Source organism: Mercenaria mercenaria, chromosome 19 (assembly GCF_021730395.1).
Source record: "Mercenaria mercenaria strain notata chromosome 19, MADL_Memer_1, whole genome shotgun sequence".
In the NCBI taxonomy this organism is placed as follows: Eukaryota; Metazoa; Mollusca; class Bivalvia; order Venerida; family Veneridae; genus Mercenaria; species Mercenaria mercenaria.
Window position 1 is genome coordinate 4,404,804 of NC_069379.1, and position 20,353 is coordinate 4,425,156.

General features: G+C 37.2%; 1 protein-coding gene across 4 annotated transcripts in view; it reads left to right on the forward strand.

Moving 5' to 3' along the window:
• The first annotated feature begins 316 nt into the window (after positions 1-316).
• Positions 317-20,353, forward strand: part of LOC123541760 (uncharacterized) — a 77,321-nt gene continuing 57,284 nt past the window's right edge. For all 4 annotated transcript variants that reach the window (XM_045327347.2, XM_045327348.2, XM_053531863.1 and 1 more), the window contains exons 1-3: positions 317-473; positions 14,541-14,761; positions 17,838-18,093. In XM_045327347.2, the coding sequence (XP_045183282.2) occupies positions 14,546-14,761; positions 17,838-18,093 (472 nt within the window). In that variant the 5' untranslated portion in view covers positions 317-473; positions 14,541-14,545. The remainder of the gene's footprint in view (positions 474-14,540; positions 14,762-17,837; positions 18,094-20,353) is intronic.

Here is a 20,353-nt window from a genome sequence, read left to right on the forward strand (position 1 = left end):
TTAATTTAGAGGTAGCAGGCCTAAATACTCTATATACCAAAGTGCTATCGTTTTCCGTAAAACTCCGGCTTATTCCGTAAATGTCCACATTTTATGATACGGAAACCGAAACGGGCAAATACGAATGAAAACGAAAAGACGATCGTTAAAATATTCTCTAACGCAAAGTAAATATTTATAATTAGTAATGAAATGTCATTAAAAAAGTCCACAAATTACTTATTTTGTATAATTATGTGCGCTATGATAACAAGATAATAGTAATTACTGCTATAATTCAAGTTATCATACATGAAATTAGTTCAATTTCAAGTACATGCTTAAGTTCGCGCATTACCTTGTCACGTGACCGAAAACAATGTTATGGAAGATGGGGCTTTAAAAATATATATGGGGAAATAAATGCTCGATAACAAAAATTGCGAAATGAGTTGAGTAAAGACACCCAGGCAGTTTTGTTACACCATATCAAGGTAACATATTCGCGAAGTGTCCTTGTATTTGTCACCACAGTTTTTTCATATTTTTGCCTTATATTTGCTACTGTATGGCGGCTGATAATAGCCCAGCAATGGCCGCCATGCTGGATTTCCAATTAGTCTGGGCGTAAATTTTTCTGGAAAATCTAATGCCATTTGAAACACATTATCAATATGAATTTAATGATGTTTTACTCAATATTGCTTTGGTTCACAGCCGGATCATTGACAAGTTGTTTATTCATACGTTTTAAGGACCCCTTGGTCTATATATGGATGCTAAGTATTAAAGGGTGCACAAAGGTTGTGGATGGCAGGGGTATTGTGTTTGGAAGTCAATTTATACAGTTTACATGCATCTCCTGGGCTGCCAGTCTCTGTTACTTTATGCAAAATATGAATGTAATTTTTTTTTGTTTTGACATGTATTTTTCCCATGTTTTGTTTCATTTTAGAAATATGAATACTGGTACTTTGTATTAATTTAATTGGACTTGTCTAGCTATGTGTTAATCTGATGCCAAGCAAGCATTCTAGCCATCAGGTTACTGGAAACCTAGCCTGTTATCCATGGATTGTATAGGTTGCCTGTAACCAATTTGACTAAAGAGTAAGGTCAGTTTTGTTGAATAAATGTGTGATAGTAGTTGCTTGACTTGTATGTTTCATTTTGTTTGATCAGTATTTGTATAAAAATTGTTCCTGCGGATAAGTTGTTGTCATTGTTAAAAAGTGTTCCAAAACTGCTATTGTACAATGATCGTCTAGTCACCTTTTTCAACTGCCACCTTCCGTCTGTCTGTCTGTAACACTGGATTTCTGCATGGTCCATAATTCTGCCATCCTTCATGGGAATTTGAAATTATTCAACACAGATGTTCCCCATAACGAGTCGATGTGTTGCACCCAGTACCCAGACTCGTAGTTCCAAGGTTGAGGTCACTCTTGGAGGTCAAATGTCAACAGTTTCATGTCCAGTCTGTTCTGCCTTTCATCAAGGGATAGTACAAAAATTTTGAAATTACTTTGAACAAATTTGCGTCATAATGAGACAACATGTCACGAGCAAGGTACTGACAGCTGGCTCATATGTCTAGCTTACACTTGGATATCAAAGGTTAAGAGGTCTGTTTATTGTCAGGGCCATATAACTCTGTCATGCTACAACTTATTAACGTTTGTTGGTATTTTTTGTCTAGTACACAACTTTTTATGCATGGATGTATGATAATTGTTTAAATGCAGATATTTTGGCATAAATATTCACCATTACAAGACAATGTGTCATACCCAGAACTCTCAAAGGTCAAGGTCATAGGCACCTAAGTTAATTTACTGTAAAAATTTACTTCCCTTCAATAAGGTAAGCACAATGCATGTGTTTCTCCATCAATTTTCCAATCATGAAGAAAAAAGCTGTTTACAAATTACAGTTGCTGATTTCCAGAATTATCTTCCATACAAACCAAGGCAAAGGTTATATAATTTATATCTCCCCAGGTGAGAGATATTGTTTTTGCCCTTCCTGTCCGTCAAGCAGTCCTTCTGTCCGTCAAGCAGTCCTTCCGTCCGTCACACTTCATTTCTGATCAAAAACATCATTTGACCTAGAACCTGCAAACTTCATAGGATGGCAGGGCCCTATTGTTTTTGGGGTCACTCCATCAAAGGTCAAGGTCACACGGGCCTGAAGATGGAAAACCATTTTCAATCAATAACTTAATAACCACTTGACCTGGAATGTTGAAACTTCATACAATGATTGGACTTGCAGAGTAGATGACCCCTGTTGATTTTGGGGTCACTCTGTTAAAGGTCAAGGTTACGGAGGCCTGAAAATGGACAACTATTTCGATCAATAACTTGAAAATCACTTGACCCAGAATGTTGAAACTTCATAGTATGGTTGGACATGCAAAATAGATGACCCATATTGATTTTGGGGTCACTCTTTTAAAGGTCAAGGTCATAGCAGTCAGAAAATAGAAATCCGTTTCCAGTTAGTAGCTTGAGAACCATTTGACCTAGAACCTTCAAATTTCATAGGGTAATAGGACTTGGATAATAGATGACCCTTATTTTTGGGGAGTCACTTGATCAGAGGTCAAGGTCATAGGGGCCATATGTCCGTCGCACCTCATTTTTGGTCAATAACTGCACCCAGAACTATCAAACTTCATAGGGTGATAGGGCTTACAGAGTAGATGACCCCTCTTACTTTTGGTGTTACTAGATCAAAGGTCAAGGTCACTGGAGATGGAAAACTGTTTCTGCTCAGTAACTTGAGAACCACTTCACCCAGAATGTTGGAACTTCATTGGATGATAAAACATACATTGTAGAGTTGATGACCACTATTGATTTTTGTGTCTCTTGGTCAAAGGCCAAGGTCACAGGGACCAGAACATGGTAAATGGTTTCTTATCAATAACTTGAGAAACATTAGACCCAGAACCTTCAGACTTCATGGGATGATAGGACTTACAGAGTAGATGATCCATATTATTTTTAGGGTCACTTGATATAAGTTCAAGGTCACAGGGACCTGAACGTGGAAAACAATTTCCAATCAGTAACTTCAGAACCACTTGACCCAGAATGTTGAAACTTCATAGGATGATTGGACATGCAGAGTAGATGACCCCTATTGATTTTGGGGTCACTTTATCAAAGGTCAAGGTCATGGGCCTGATGATGAAAAACTGTTTCCAATTTATTACTCGAGAACCACTAGGCCCATAATGTTGAAACTCAGTGGGATGACTGGACATGCCAAGTAGATGATCCCTATTGCAGTCAGTGTCTCTTTGACCTTGCTCCTGTCCCCTGTTGCCTATTACGACTCAGCATAGGGGGAGACATGCGCTTTTCTACAAAAGCATCTTCTAGCTTTTAGCTTGTCTTTTTGAGGAAAAAGTAGAGCTATTGCACTCGCCCTGGCATTGCCATTGGTTAAAGTTTGATAAAGTCAAATGTCTCTGTTACTGTCAAATCTGTTGACTTGAAACTTGAAATAGTTATTTACATTATCAAAGTTTACACCAGCAGAATCAATCCCCATAACTCTGATTTAAATCTGTACAGAATTATGCCCCTTTTTAACTTAGATTTTTTTTAAAGTTTTTGATAAAGTCAGATATCTCTGTTACTATGAAAGCTTTTGAATTGAAACTTAAAATAGTTATTTATTTACTTGAAATTTAAAATAGTTATTTGCTCTCAAAGTGTACACCAGGAGAAACAATTCTCATAACTCTGATTTGAATTTTGACAGAGTTATAATCCTTTTTAACTTTGAATTTTTTTGTTAAACTTTTATATGGCTTTCTAGTTCAGAGTCGAGCACTGGGAAAAGTTGAGGATGCTGTCTTATGGACAGCTCTTGTTTTGTTTATTGTGTATTGGTTCGTAGCCCGCCCGCTTAGCTCAGTAGGTAAGAGCGTTGGTCTACGGATCTTGGGGTCGCGAGTTCGATCCTCGGGTGGGGCGTATGTTCTCCGTGACTATTTGATAAACAACATTGTGTCTGAAATCATTAGTCCACTACCTCTGATTCATGTGGAGAGGTTGGCAGTTACTTGCAGAGAACAGGTTTGTACTGGTACAGAATCCAGGAATACTGGTTAGGTTAACTGCCTGTAGCTACATGACTGAAATACTGTTGAAAAACGGCGTTAAATCTATAACAAACATACAAATTGTTCAAAATTTATAATGATGTTGCCTGGCCCCTTATGGGGGCCGCTAGAGCTAAATATAGAAATACCTTTAAATGACTTCTACTCAACATGAAAAGCTTTATGGATCTTCATCAGACTTGAAGGGAAAGAAGTGATAGAATCTTCAAAATCTGTGTAAAGCTCATTACACGCCATTCTTAGCCCGCTTGCTTAGTTCAGGGAGAGCTTTGGTCTACGAATCATGGGGTCTTGAGTTCTATCCGCATGCTGGGCGTACGTCCTCTGATTTATGTTGGGTAGTTGGCAGTTACTTTCGGAGAATAGGACCTAGTTTGTACTGGTACAGAATCCAGGAGTACTGGTTAGGTTAACTGCCCGCCGCCACATGACTGAAATACTGTTGAAAAATGGCGTTAAATCCAAAACAAACGAACAAACCCGTTATTCTTACTTGTTTATCATTTTCTTTTATTGCTTATATTATTTATAATGCAATCAGTATTTCTAATACCTTTTGGACTGTAGATTCTGATTGATCATCTTTGAGCTGGATTTGTTTTGTATTTCGTTGTCAGCCTTATGTATTCTGACAAAATTTCTGTATTTCAGAGACAATAACCTAGTATATGATATGTTTTGCTCAACCATCAAAAATGATCTTTGCAGAAGATGAACAATGTTTATGAAAGTTCAGTGTTGAATATATTTGAATAGCTGTTAGTGCTGGACTTAGTTAAAAGTAAAAGGCCATTATAATAGCGTGGTTTGTAAGCATCCTAATTTTACCCTGTAATACTCTTTTAAAAATTCAGCTATTTAATAGGTGACTAAAAGAGTAAGAGAGGTAGAAAAGATGCAAAGAAATAAAGGTGGATTACTAAAGAAGGGATATTAGAATATATATTTGGCATCATGGCTTCAAATCTAATATCGAGCTTTTAAACATGGAATTATCAATATTAAACAAAAAATAATTAAAAAAATTGAAAATTAAATGAAAAATAATCAGAACACTGCATAAAAGTTCTTTCCAAAAGAAATAGTAAATCAGAATATTTAACAGTATATCATCATTATAAGGTCCTTTCCCAAACTTTTTGAAACTGGGGAGCTTGGCTCCTTTTATGGGTCACTCGAGCTATATAAATACATAAACCTTTAAATGACTTCTTCTCAAACCACTTGGTGGATCTTCATCGAACTTAAGCTGTCACATTATTACATTATTTGAGATAAAGTATTGCATAGGCTCCAGTCTGGTTAAAATCTTTTAAATCATCTATAAAAACAGGGAATAATAGCCATCAGGGAATTTAGCTATGTTGCAAAAATGCAGCCTCAACACAGGGAAAGTCACATATTGAAAAAAACGCAGCCTTCACATACGGAAAGTGACATAGCCAAAAATACATGCAGCAGTCTCTACACACAGAAAGTTGTATTGCAAAAAATGCAGCCTCCACACAGGTAAATCTACATTATAAAAACACAGCCGCCACACGGAGAAAGCCATGTTGCAAAAACACAGCAGCCACACGGGGAAAGCCATGTTGCAAAAACACAGCCGCCACACGGGGAAAGCCATGTTGCAAAAATGCAGCCGCCACACGGAGAAAGCCATGTTGCAAAAACACAGCCGCCACACGGGGAAAGCCATGTTGCAAAAATGCAGCCGCCACACGGGGAAAGCCATGTTGCAAAAATGCAGCCGCCACACGGGGAAAGCCATGTTGCAAAAATGCTGCATCAACAGCAGAAGAGTGTATCTAAGAAAGCATTTCTCGTATTGCAGAATGTTCAAGGCATTTTTTGGCCAGTGTTTCCCACACAGTGAGGATATAGGATAGTTGGACTTTTCCAAATTCAGAGAATTATTTAGGAAATTTTGAGATCAAAAGGATTTAAAATTACCAAGACAACACATTCTTTACTAGTTTCGACTTTTATGTCTTCGTCAGAAATAACAACGTACAATTATACAAACGACGTCACATTCGTTTGGACGCAAACATCAACGTGACAAAAAGCGCAAATATAGAACATATTTTTATTAATGTACATATAGATATGGATCCTAAAGAGACGGCGGGTATTTATCGAAAACCATGATTTCTTTAATATGAAGTACTAGGAAAAGTAAAACCCAACATATATATTATCTACCTCATAATTATAGGAAATTTTGAAAATTACTAGGTATTAAAATTGAAATTTGGATGATCAGGGATTTATTAAGTAACAATGCTAAGTTTTCTTACAGTCTGGCTGTAGGGATTGGTTGAGGCCAGCATTTGGAAATTAGTTCATGAGAAATAATGACTTGGTTTATTTTGTGAAAACTTATAAAAGGTTTTAACAGTAATGAGTATTGGCAAAATCAAATGAGGAAATGTGCCAAAATGTTCATTTTATAGTTAAACATTAAGCCTGCTGGCGGCAAGTGATTTTGCCTTTGCCACAAGTGTAGACCAAGATCAGTCTGAACGTCAGTCTGTAAATAGATAATGAATAAATAATGTAATAAAAATCATAGGGGAACAGTATTGGAAAAGATAGTACCGTATTTTGCCCATCTCATATACAGGAAATTCTAGCATACACCTTTAACATACTTTTGAAGGAGTAAAAAGAAAGCAGAACTTTTTTTGGAACAGATGTGTAAAACACTTGTGAATCTAAAATGGACTGGTCGATCTTTCAGTTTGGACGGTACCATTTATTTATCAGGGGTCACGCTGTCGATCGCCACTTGAGCCATTTGCGACAAAAAATTAAATGTGGCTCCGAAATTTTCTAATTGGCGAAAATGGCCCGAAGCTATGTCTGTCTGTAAAACTACGAATATTGCCAGTTTTACGAACCAAAAGATGTGAAAAATCGATAATCTGTGTAGACACAACATCCGTTATTGAAAGGGAGGGAGCCAGTTTGCAAATTTTTTATTTGATCAGGCAGTTAATTGGCGATAATTAGATTAATGAATAACAAAATGGATAATTATAATCATCATTTTGTGCACTTGATACGATTTTATGAGCAATCGGTCGTTAGACAAATTTTCTATGATTGCCGAGGGTTAGTTTGGGTAAAAACAAATAAAAATGCTTTAGACAAGCAGAAATTGTAAGTATTGAATAGCTATGATGATAGAAAAGCAATAAAACACAGGTATTTTATCAGATATTTAATTCTAACTTACGTTTTCCGATTGGCAGTGGCTAGAGAACCGGAATCTGTTCCCTAGACTGCGAACTTATTCGTCCGGAACCGGTTCTCTAAGCAAAATACCGTGCATAGGCTAGGGAACCGCAATTTTATTTCTATGCATAATACTGCCGAAATCCACTTTGTTTCTTGGTAAATGTCATGCATATTATTATCTTAATTAATTTTACCATGCCCTTGCATTTATCTGCGTTTACTGTCTCCCAGAGTGTACCCCTTACAGAAGAAAAAGGCCTGCTGCGTACTCTTGCTGCGTACATACAGCGTATATGATGCGTACATGATGTGTACTAAAATCAAGGGCTTTAAATAGTACACAGGATATACACCGCACATACACCGATAGTACGTTTGTAGTACACTTTTGACATGCAAATGAGCTCTGCCGCGTACTACTTGCTGCGTACATGCTGTGGACTACAAAGTACACAGGATGTACGCTGGAGGAATTTAGTATGCGAGAAATAGTACACAGCATGTACGCGGCACATACACTTTTCACATGCAAATGAGCCTGCGGTGTACTACCCCTGCGGCGTACATGCTGTGTACTCTTGCGGCGTACATGCTGTGTACTCCTGCGGCGTACATGTGGTGTACTCCTGGCCAGAGTCCTGCGGCGTACATGCTGTGTACTCCTGCTGCATACATGCTGTGTACTCTTGTGGCGAAACTGCTGTGATAATGTAAATTCCTTACCCCACCAACTTTCGTATGCAAATGCTGATCATTTGGACAGAAAAAAACAGAAAAAAGATAAGTGACATGCATCAATAAGTATTTACCCTTACCAAAATAATGTAGATTGATGTTATCAAATAAATTAGTATGCTTTTCTTCATCCACTTTTCAATGAAATAAATCAATTTTTGTAGCATGTAATTTGGTAAACATTTGAAGAAAATGGCGTAACTGCATCAAGGGGAAACAACTTTAATGCAACTAAATATAAGTGTTGTGATTTATTATAGACGATGTGTGCGTAGTATGTATTTATTTTGATTAAAATCCATCCGAGAACAATCTAGGACTGGAATTATATAAGCATTTATACACTTTTACGTCCGTAAAAAGTAGCGCACCAAAAAATTTTGGATTTATTTTTTCCAATGGGGCGAGCGCAATTAGCCAAAAACGTTATGAAAATATACGAGCGGCAAATCTGATGAACAACTTTTTAATTTGGTGAGGCCTTAATGAGTTAACATAATGAGCATTAAAGCCTTTATAAAACATGATAGAATGGTGTTTTGCTTAAGAGTATTCAAATAACAGTGAGAGCTATTAATTCTTCTCATTCGGGCGCTGTTGAGGCATTATCTTGGCAATTATTTCATGTATTACAAAATGTAATGCAACGAAGTTCAAATAAGGCTTTTCAATTATCCAAGTTAGAAAGCTCCAGGATTAATTCAAAATGAAAAAGAATATATTTTTACACTGCATGCAAGGTGCAGCTCAGAAATCACCAAGATGTAAGCTTCACAAATGAACATTGCAAATAGTTTGGCAAATTTTCATTGTTCAGAATACCGGTAATCTGAACTACTCTATGCTATTAAGATAAAAGTTACTCGGAGATCAAGTTCTTGCTTCCAAAAAAAAAAAATGTACAAATCCTTCCTGCATGAAGTGTACTTCAGACTTTTACGTAAAAAAATTCAAAGTATAAACACCAGAAGAAAATTAACAAGTCCCTCCCGCATATATGAAGTTTACTTCAGACTTTAACTTATAAAAAAAAACTAAGTATAAATGCCAAAAGAAATTGTACAAGTCTTTTCCGCGTATATGAAGTGTACTGCACAAATTTCAAAGTATCTGCGGTGTACATGCAGTGTACTATTTTCTTGTACAAGTCCCTCCTGCGTACATGCAGTGTACTCCTTAAATTTTCAGAGTCTGTGCTGCGTACTTGAAGTGTACTAGTGACCTCCTGCGTACATGCTGTGTACTCGTTGAAATAGTACGCGGCATGTACGCAGCATGCGGTGTATGTAAAATGTACTCCTCTGGCGTACTACTGTGTTCGCGGCATATACACAGCAAATCACGGCATGTACGCCACAGAGGCTTCCTTCTGTAAGGGTACTCGCCGCATATATACCGTGTCTGCCGTATTCAAATGATATAAACTAGTACGAATGAATGCGTGAAAACTACTTTGCAGTTTTTAAATGTTATTTGCTTTAAACTTGTATTATGTTTAAATTATTTAAATATCAGGGTTCAAGCTAGCCCAGAAAAATTGGGAGAAGTGACTTCTCCCTTCAGTGAAAATAGGGAGAAGTTTTCTCAGAACAGGGAGAAGTGAGGCTGCGGGTCAAAACAGTCATTAATTAAACCGTATATTACAGTTTTGATGGTACAACACAAAGGAATAACATTTCAAAACAACACATATTTTACTTATAAGTACAAAATGCCAAGTATCAAATACAAACACACACAGTGAGCATGGATTTATGCAGTAGTTTGAAACATTCATAAATAATACTAAATCAGCATCAGTATTGTAACAGGCATGTGTAGTGTGATTTTATTGTTCGGCTCATGTGTCATGACCCCTTGCATATGCTTTATCAAATTTTGCCAGTCTACATATAACACAGTGCGATTTGCCAGGCTCATCTTCCTTCCACCAGTCAAAACTAATAGAAAATTAATTTTTCAATTCTTATCCATGCACACCCCTGTTTCAAACCCCAGCTGGTCAAAATCCGGATATCCAAAATTTTATGTCCGGATACTGATACACTCATAAGCATTGCCCAATTCTCCAGTCTAAAGAATATATTTCACAAATTGTGATGATGCAAAGACAATTTAACAGCACAGGACAGTATCTGATATTAAAGTCTACAATGACAATACCTTTTATTGGAGAAAATTAAGAAAAATGTTCATGAAATACCGGCAAGTTGTCACCGCGAGCAGACATTCTGACAGCCTACTTTCGTTTCCAAAAAACTTTTACAAAAAGATAAAAGCTAATGTGTTCTTATCTAAAATTGATTGTGATTGATTTTTATTGATTGAAATTAAATATCTGTTGTCTGAATTTCAATTTAATTTGTGTATAACACGGATATTTACGTCTGGGAGCCGCAATTAAAACCATACATTACGAACAACTCTGGTTATTATTCAGAGCTTTTCTTTAGGCCCTATCGGTCAATTTGCGAAGGGCTATCATCCTATAATCAGCTATTGACTCTTGCGCCGACATACTTGTGTTTTTGTTTACCCTACTTTTGACAGTTTTTAGTTGTTTGTTTTCACACGTGATGCACACACTTTCTATCCGTGATGCACAAAATCAATTAAACGCAATTTTGTTTCGCCTCGTTTGATTGGTGTTTCCAAAGTTTTCGACCAATTAAAATCATCCTAACGATATTCGGTGATAGGCGGAGAATACTTTGTTGACAGGTGAAGTTCACAACCCGTAACGGGATAAGTTTCGCTAATTGATTATGTAATGTTTTTACAAGCTGATTAGAAGCTGATATATGTGATATATACATGTATGACAACTGCCTCGGGCGCCAGATTTTAGGGCGACTTGTTTTTCGCTTTTCTGTACAAACAGAGCGAAGTCATCAGAAAAAAAGCGACCACTTCGCTCACGTCGCCTAGAAGCATGGACCCTGAATATAAAATAATATTGGTTTGTATTTGCGTCATTACATGTTTATAGATGAATAAACTAATTTAATTGCCCTTAAAACTTTGTACATATTCTTTGATCACTTTAAACACTGGTTTGTAACACCTCGGCATTTCACGTTCAAAGATATGTAATCAATACTGAAATTACTTATTTTGTTTTAATCGTTTCTTTTATTGTCTTATACCTTTTAAGTTTAAATTTCAAGTTTATTTCGGCACCAGTGTCGACGATTTTGCATTCATTCGTACTAGTTTATTTTATCATTCCAATATGGCGGACAGTATGCGGCGAGTACACTTCTGGAGACACAGTAAACACAAATAAATAAAAGGGCATAGCTTGCTGAAATGGTAAAATTAATTAACTAATTAAGATAAAAACATGCACATGATACTTACCAAAAGAAACAAAGTGGATTTCGGCAGTATTATGCATAGAAATAAAATTCCGGTTCCCTAGCCTATGCACAGTATTTTGCTTAGAGAACCGGTTCCGGACGAATAAGTTTGCAGTCTAGGGAACCGATTCCTTTCCGATTTTGTCACCCGTTTTCGCGACCGTGATTTTCGGATATTTCTGTCATTTCTGACGAGATTTTTTAGTGCAATCTAAATAGAAAAGCCAATAAAAAGTCTACATTTAAGAAAAATATGACAACTGGTGCAAAAGGAGCTCTTATTTTGAAGTATTTTTCGAGAATAAAACATGCGAAAGCATCGAACCCCACCCACTTATAGGCAATGTGCAAAATATTAAATAAGACACTTTTTTTTTTAAACATTTTTTTTTTCTTTTTTGACATCTTTATTTTAAATGTGATTTTCAGAATTTTTTTATTAAATGGCAGATTTTTATAAAAATGATAATTTTAGAAATTAACACAAATTGATTTTCTAAATAGCTTTTTAAAGGGTTGCTAAGAAATATGTAATAACTACATTAAGTTCTTGAGTAGTATGAGTACTTTGGTACATATAATGTAGTCCTACAGGAACGTCAATGCTATGCGCTTCGCCGTTGTTGGCCTCATAATTTTATCTTTGGAAAAAGCAGTGGCTCAGAGAAAACAATTCCCAGTGTGACCTCTGATTTATCAAAGGGGTGTTCACTGAAAATTTGCCGCCAGCAGGCTTAAGGTTAATAAGCTGAAGTGTTTTGAAGACTGGTTTACTTTGGTTTATGTGGCATTAAATGCACCTTTCACAAACCTAACAGAAGATGATACAGAAAGCATTTGTGCATTTAAGGGCTGGTCCATTAATTTATTTCAGGTTTCCTATTTCACATCAGTTGTTAATCACATTTGAGCACATTTTATGACATTTTTCAGTTTTCTTATAATATTCTTTTAGAGCTTTATTTAAGGAACAAAAATGCCCATTACATAGAGTTAGATCCCTATTGGAAATGTATATATTATTACATTTTCAGAAATTTGTAATTACCTCCCTTTAATATAAAAGTATTTGAAAAGCGGTCTGTAGTTTTACATTTGCTGAAGTAAAATACTGGGGTATTTCAAATACCTGAAATGAATGGCAAGTTTTAGAACAGTGTGTTACTGTGTAGCTTCAGAATTCATCTCTATCTTGGTGGACAACTGAGATAGGAAATCCAATTGAGCCGCGCCATGAGGAAACCAACATAGTGGCTTTGCGACCAGCATGGATCCAGACCAGCCTGCGCATCCGCACAGTCTGGTCAGAATCCATGTTGTTCACTAACAATTTCTCCTATTGTATTAGGCTTTGAAACAGGATGTGCAGGCTGGTCTGGATCCATGCTGTTCGCAATCGCACTATGTTGGGTTTTCTCATGGTGCGGCTCAAATTTTAAAAATACTTCCAATGAAATTCTGACATGTATTTTTTAAAAAGAACTCTGTGAACACAAATAAGTTTACATAATCTGTTGATTAAATTTTTAACAAGTCCATTAGTTGTCCAAAAATCTGATTAACCACTTTTAAGCTGTTCACCACACATATCAAGAAAGCCTATTCTAGGCTCATATGCCATCAAGGAGATTATAGAATTAGCCATTAAATCTGAGGATACCTGCCATTAATTCCTTGTGTACATCAAAATCGATTTTTGTGAATCTCGTTAACTATTTTGACAAGACTATAAATATTGTAAATAGGTTGTGTAAAGATGTTATTGAACCATTAAAAGTTAAAAGCTGGTGGGATGTTTGCAAAACAGGATGTTATGTTCTGATTACATTCCAGATAAGGTGAATGGGTCTAGTCAAAAGTAATTTATATTTTGCCAAAGGAGACTTAATATGTCTGGTAAAGGTTGAAGAAGCCATCTAGGTTGCCTAGGAATGGTCAATGGTTCTACACAGATGCCAGCTTGGTGCCTGAAATAATGAGATACATAAATCCAACAAAAACAAAAATCTTTGATTAACATGTATGTATATTCATAATTGTGTTGAGTGTTTTGACATACCTGACAGATGAATTGATCGTAGCTAACACATTCATAACCAATCCATTTATTATCTGTTGTAAACATTTGCAAAACGAAACATGTATCTTCAGTTCCACATGGCCAAATGTACAGAAAATTCACCTGGGGCTTAGATACATGGTTTGTAGCATTCTGTATTTGGCCTGAATCAAGCTTGTGATAATATTGACCATAGGCCTGTATACAGTATTAAAAGCCAGTAGAATGTCAGAGGCCCTCTTGGACTTTCGTTAAGTACAATGATCTAATTTGCTAATCCCCTTTACATCCATCAAGCAGGTCATATCTTAATGGGATATTCTGTGGCATTCGGCGTCCACAAAACAACAGTTTTCTGCTGCTTAACTAGAGTACTCCATATTCAGTGTTCTCCAAACTATGTCAGAATCATTGTTAATTGGCATATAATATTTTGGCTAAATTCGATAACCAGCTGTAAGGTGACTCGTGTTTGCAGCTGTTGAGGTAGTGCCCTTGAATTACTCGTTACATTGAAAATGGTTAGTGTTAGCTTTCTAGCTTGATTTGTCCAGTGTTCAGTGTTCTGCCAAGGATCAAAACTAATGGGGACACAGTCATGTCCCCTTGGTAAGGAAAATGTGGGGACAAAGTAATTGGAAAGAAGAAACCGAAAGAGAGAATTGAACCATTAAAATCTTGGACACCGCTGTTTGAAAACTAACCAGTCACACCAAAAATTAAATTATTTGCCTATGAACCAAACCTTGGATTATAAAACCCAATGAACAGTTCCAAATTACAGAACAAATCACAAATCTAAACATAATCTTAAAGAAAGTGATCACCTAAAATACTATCGCTGATACCAGAACAATCTGCTACAGCCTCTTTAAGCACATTAACACTCATTTTAGACCAGATTGATGACCCTTGCCGCATAGTTATAGATCTGTAGTTACAGAGTTTTGAGACTGGTAGCCGGGCCCGCAGAAACTTTAGTACACATATTCCAGCCTAATAATCTTGTTATTTTATGTTTTTACAGACAGGATGGTAGCCCGGAAAAGCCAGAGGGTAAAGAAGTCGACAGTAGTATATCAGTCACCCGAACAGGTTCCTAGGGCTTCTAGAAATGTTACGCCCAAGACAGTACCACCCCGACGCTCTTCCAACCGGGACATTGAGTTGCAGATGGAATGTGTGGACGATGAACTCTCCCCTGCACAGCTTAAGGCAATTAAAGAAGCACAGAAAGAACATGAAAAGGTTAGACATGTTTGATCTATCATTGTCAGACCTGCACATTTGTGTCTACCCAAGGGATAATGAGGCTAATGAGGAGGTAGGATATGCTAATGAGAAGGTGGGATATGCTAATGAGGAGGTAGGATATGTTAGTGAGGAGGTGGGATATGCTAAGTAATGAGGAGGTAGGATATGCTAATGAGAAGGTGGGATATGCTAATGAGGAGGTAGGATATGTTAGGCGGTGGGATATGCTAAGTAATGAGGAGGTAGGATATGCTAATCAGGGGTTCCATTTGACCCGGGACCCCGGGTCCGGACCCGGGAGATTTTCAAAAGCCGCTCAAAGGACCCGGCATGATACTTGCCTGTGCGTCCTTCGGGACCCGGAGGCATTTTCCTTTGATAATCCTTTCTCTTATCATTCATTTCCTTCAGTAAAACTACTTCCAAGATAGACAGGTGTATTCCAAAATAAACACTCGCGGTCATGCCCTCCTGCCTTTGAAGATCTGCAGAAGATCTGCTAAATCCCGCCCTTTCTCCTGTAGACATGCCTCGCTGATTTTTTTATCAACAAGTTACGTCACGGCGAGTGCACATAGGTAAGAAGAATCAATGAAGTGTTGAAATTAATTGATAAAGAGTATTGATCCTGTGTACTGTCAAAAAGGCGCCAATTATTAAATTATCGTAAGCAGCTGATTACCGAGCATGTGAAAAGTGCCCTGCAAGATTTTTTTATGCCAACTTTAAATAAGACCATTGTTTAGTGATCATACCGTAATTTCAACAAGAAACTTCACAAATTTTGCTTAGTTGGTCAAGTAAACTGTGCAAAAACTACTTTCCGATGACATTCCGAAAGTGTACCAGTATCCGGATAGTACATTTTGGATACATTTTTATAGAGTGTTATAACACTGTTCTGTTATTAAAAATTAAATGAAATATAGAAGAAAAACCTAATCAAAATAACATGAATTTTGATAAATATTAGTTTACAATATGAGACTATATGACCTGAAACTGACATTTTTATTATGCTGTAACATGATCTTGGGTTTACTGTTTTCTTAGGTAAAGATCTACGTATTACTAAATAAAAAATATAGTCAATTATATGGACGTGTTGGGACAGGACTCCTGTATTTTGGAAAAGGACCCTTCAAAATTTGGGCCCAAGGGTCCTGGGACTCTTGGGTTTTCAGGTCTAGTGGAACCCCTGCTAATGAGGAGGTGGGAGTTTTGCTCTTGTACTCTGGGTATTTGAATCTTTTGATGTGGGTATAATGTGCCAAAAATTGATAAAATGATAATTATACTATTGGGTAAGTGTTAGACATGTTCCCAGAACCCCCCAAATGGGGGTTTTTCACCCCCAGAATGGTACTTTGCGCCACCAGTTTTGGATACAGCTGTTATATATCTCTTAGGAAGGGGTGCAAAAGTGCAAGAAAATCTCAGTTTTCACCCCCAACTTCAAATGTCAGTGGGAACACTGTAACAGTGCTGTTAGACACGTTTGATCTATCGTTGTCAGACCTGCACAGTTGTGTCTATCCAAGGTATATGTAAATGAGGAGGAGGGATATGCTAATGAGGAGGTGGGAGTTTAGCTCTTGTGCTCTGGGTATTTGAATCTTTTGATGTAATGTGCCAAAAATTGATAAAATGATTTAGGTAACTGTTCAAAATTTAACCTTTAGCCTGCTGCTGGCAAGTGATTCTGCCTTTGGGACCAGTGCAGACCAAGATCAGTTTGCAACTCTGTGCAGGCTGATCAATGATCATGGTCTGCACTGTTCGCTATTCAGTCAGTAAATGATGGACCAGTTCTAGAAATTTAGCAGGCTAAAGGGTAATTGTAATTTACGAAGTATCTCAAGGAGGGAGCAGTATAATTAAATCGGCAGGTTATTCTTGAAGTCCAAAATTGATTCAGTAGTCTCATCCTTCTTCAAATCAATAATTTATTCCATATGACTGTGTAAAGATGGACACATGTCATCTTGAACTAAAGAATTCATTCAGCATGACTGTGTAAAGATAGACATACATGTGCATCTTGAACTCAAGTATTCATTCAGTCTGACTATGTTAAGATGGTCACATGCATCTTGAACCTTCGAACTATGCTGCTATAATGAAATAATACTTATTAAGAAAAGCAAAGTCCTATAATTATATTTTTATTTCTTTTATTAATTGAAGAATACAGTATACATGCAAGAAAAATACTTGTTGAAGGTGCAGATTGAAATAACTGACTCTCAGTGTAACTTTTGCAGTAAACAGGCTCTGTCTAAACCACAGGCCAAATCTTGACGGTATCTTTATGATACGGCATTTATATAGTAAGAAAAAAATTTCTTTATCCGATCTTCACCAAACTTGCTGACAAAGTTTGTGGTCATAATATCTTGGCCGAGGTTGATAACTACCCAAATCGCCCAAGGCACTCTTGGATTATGGCCCTTGAATTATTCGAAAAACTTAATTTAGCCTTGTCCCCTCTTTAAGTCAAACAGTTTTCATCCGATCTTCACCAAACTTGCTGACAATGTTTGTGGGCATAATATCTCGGCCATGTTCGATAACCAGCCAAATTGCCCCAGGCACTCTAGATTATGGCCCTTGAATTACTTGAAAAACTGCAAATTTAGCCTTATTCGCTCTCTTAAGCCGAACAGTTTTCATCTGACGGGTATATTTTGTGACAGTCTGGCACTCTTGTTTTATTTCACTTTTCAATACCAGAGTTATTGCCCTTGATATAGTAAAAAGTTATAAAAGTTACTGTCCCATTGTGTACTTAGAGTCATAAAACATTAGAGGATTAGTACATAGCATGTGAAGTTGTTTATCAGGTATGGTCTTTAGGATTTCACTCAGCTAGGCCAGAGTTAGAGCCCTTCACTTAGTGAAAAATACATAAGAAATGCTTAGAAGTTTGTAAAGAGTCATGAAACCATGTTCAGTGACAGGAGCAGGGTCACCTGTGTCCTATGGACACATATTTAGTTTTTTCTGTCCGAAGTTGGAAGGTTGTCAGTTCAATGTTAGTGTGGAATTTTTTATTTCGATGTATTCATAGGCAAACGATCTGATCAAGGAAGTCAGGGCAGGCAATATACTAGTTCCTTCTTCTCAGCCTAATACATTCACAATCGTACCGCCGAAACCACCACCGCCGCCGCCGCAGCCACCACAACCTCCGGCTCAACACGTGCAGCCATTGGCAGCAAAAGTTCAATCACCCCCACAGGATACAGGCTCACAGAGAGGCCTGCCACCTCCAAGACCGGCCCAGTTTCTTAGTAAGCAACTAAAGGAGATGAACAAAGCACCAGGTAGGGACCTAATGGAATATTTTTTATGCCTCACAAGACTTAATCAAGGAAGAGAGATCAAAGTCTTTATAATTTATAACTTAATTCGACGCCCCAGAATAAGAGGGGCGTAAGTGTCAGTTACGCCCTTTTATGAATTATACATTTTTTAATACTGCATACCAAGGGGCATAACCCTATGAAAAAATATTTTTGTTACAAACTGCTGTGTTGACTAAATCCACCAATAATAGAAGGGCGTAAGTAAGTTTTTCAGAACCATAGTAAAAGAAGGGCGTATCTGCACTTAAATGTTGTACCAGAAGGGTTCACTTAAGTATACAGAATTAGAAGGGCGTATCTGTCATGTCTACAGTTTTTCTTGTTTTGCCGAAAGCTATGATTTTCCACTTACGCCCTTCTAATTCTAAGGCGTCGTTATGGTAGTAGATTGATAAAAAAAAATTGTCCATTTTTGTGCCCCCCATGAGTGATGGGGGCATAGATTTGCTCTTGTCCGTCCGTCCTTCTGAGAATGTGTCGTGCCTAGCTCCAAAAGCATTTGACATAGAGTCACAAAACTTCACAGGAATGTTAGTCAGCATGTGTAGTTGTGCACCTGGGGTTTCGCGTCCGGATTCATTCAGTCGTGTAGGAGTTATGGCCCCTGACTTTGTAAAAATTGGTCATTTTAGTGTTGTGTCGGGCCTAGCTCCAAAAGAATTTGACCTAGAGTCACAAAACTTTACAGGAATGTTGGTCAGCATGTGTAGTTGTGCACCTGGGGTTTCGCATCCGGATTTATTCAGTCGTGTACAAGTTATGGCCCCTGACTTAGTTAAAAATTGGTCATTTTAATGTTGTGTCGCACGTAGCTCCAAAAGTATTTGACGTAGAGCCACCAAAGTTTACAGGAATGTTGGTCAGCATGTGCAGTTGTGCACCTGGGGTTTCATGTATGGATTCATTCAGTCATGTAGGAGTTATGGCCCCTGACTTAGTTAAAAATTGGTCATTTTAATGTTGTGTCGCACGTAGCTCCAAAAGTATGTGACCTAGAGTCACCAAAGTTTACAGGAATGTTGGTCAGCATGTGCAGTTGTGCTCCTGGGGTTTTGCGTCCGGATTCATTCAGTCGTGCAGGAGTTATGGCCCCTGACCTAGGAAAAAAATTGTCATTTTAGTGTTTTGTCACGCGTAGCTCCAAAAGTATTTGACGTAGAGTCACAAAACTTTACAGGAATGTTGTATCTTAAAAATTGTTTAACCTGAATCATTAAACCAAGTTACAGTGGCAGGAGTTGGGGGCACCTGTGTCCTATGGACACACTGTACCATTACATACTCTGGGTAATCATTTCGTCATTCGTCGGACTTAAATGTAGGTGAACATGCTCATAACTTTCCGTAAAAATAGAGAATACTGAAATCTCATACTGTCATACTGAGAATGTGTAATTTGTCTTCTGTCATAAAGGATCAGGCGGCGTGTTCACAAAACAGTTTTCGGTCTCAGCTGAGTTTGAGTTTGAAATTTTAGTGTCAATTTTACTAAAACTGCAAGATTTAATTCCAGCTGAAACTGACCATCAATACTGAAAATAGTTATTGTTACTTAGAATTTGATAAAAATGACAAATAAGTTTTCGTTATCAAACTCCGCTTAGACTGAAAATGTTTTGTGAACTTGGGGCCTGATTATCAGGTTTTCCTTCTGTCAGATCTCTACCAGTGTTGTAAACTGGAAAATATACTTGAGTATTGTGTATGTAATATCATTTTTCCTTGAAGAAAAAGAATTTTCATTGATTTGATGGGTTAAACCTCGAGTAGCAAGTAAAATTGTTGTTAATCAACAGCACAACAGCATAATGTGTATATACATCTGTTGAAAATATGTATAATGTATAATATTTATGAATTCTAATTTACAGTGCTTTCAGTCTGTATAAAAAAAAAAATATGTATGTGTATTATCCTGATGAAGGCGTTAGCCGAAACGTTGATGAGATAAAAAAAACTATACATAATATGTGTTGTTGTTGGAATACCTATCGCATTCAGTCTGTATAGAAATTTATCTTTGATAGATCTATTTCTTATCAATAATGTCTGTCATTGAGGATCCTGAATAGCTGACTAGTTCAGATGAGTTATGTACTGTCCTGAATGAAGTAAAACCGAAGTTAGTCTCATTCTGGTTTAACTATATGGAAATCATAAGTTTCATTCATATATGCAAGTCCAGTGCTCCAGCTAGGATTAAAAAAGGGCAGGGTGC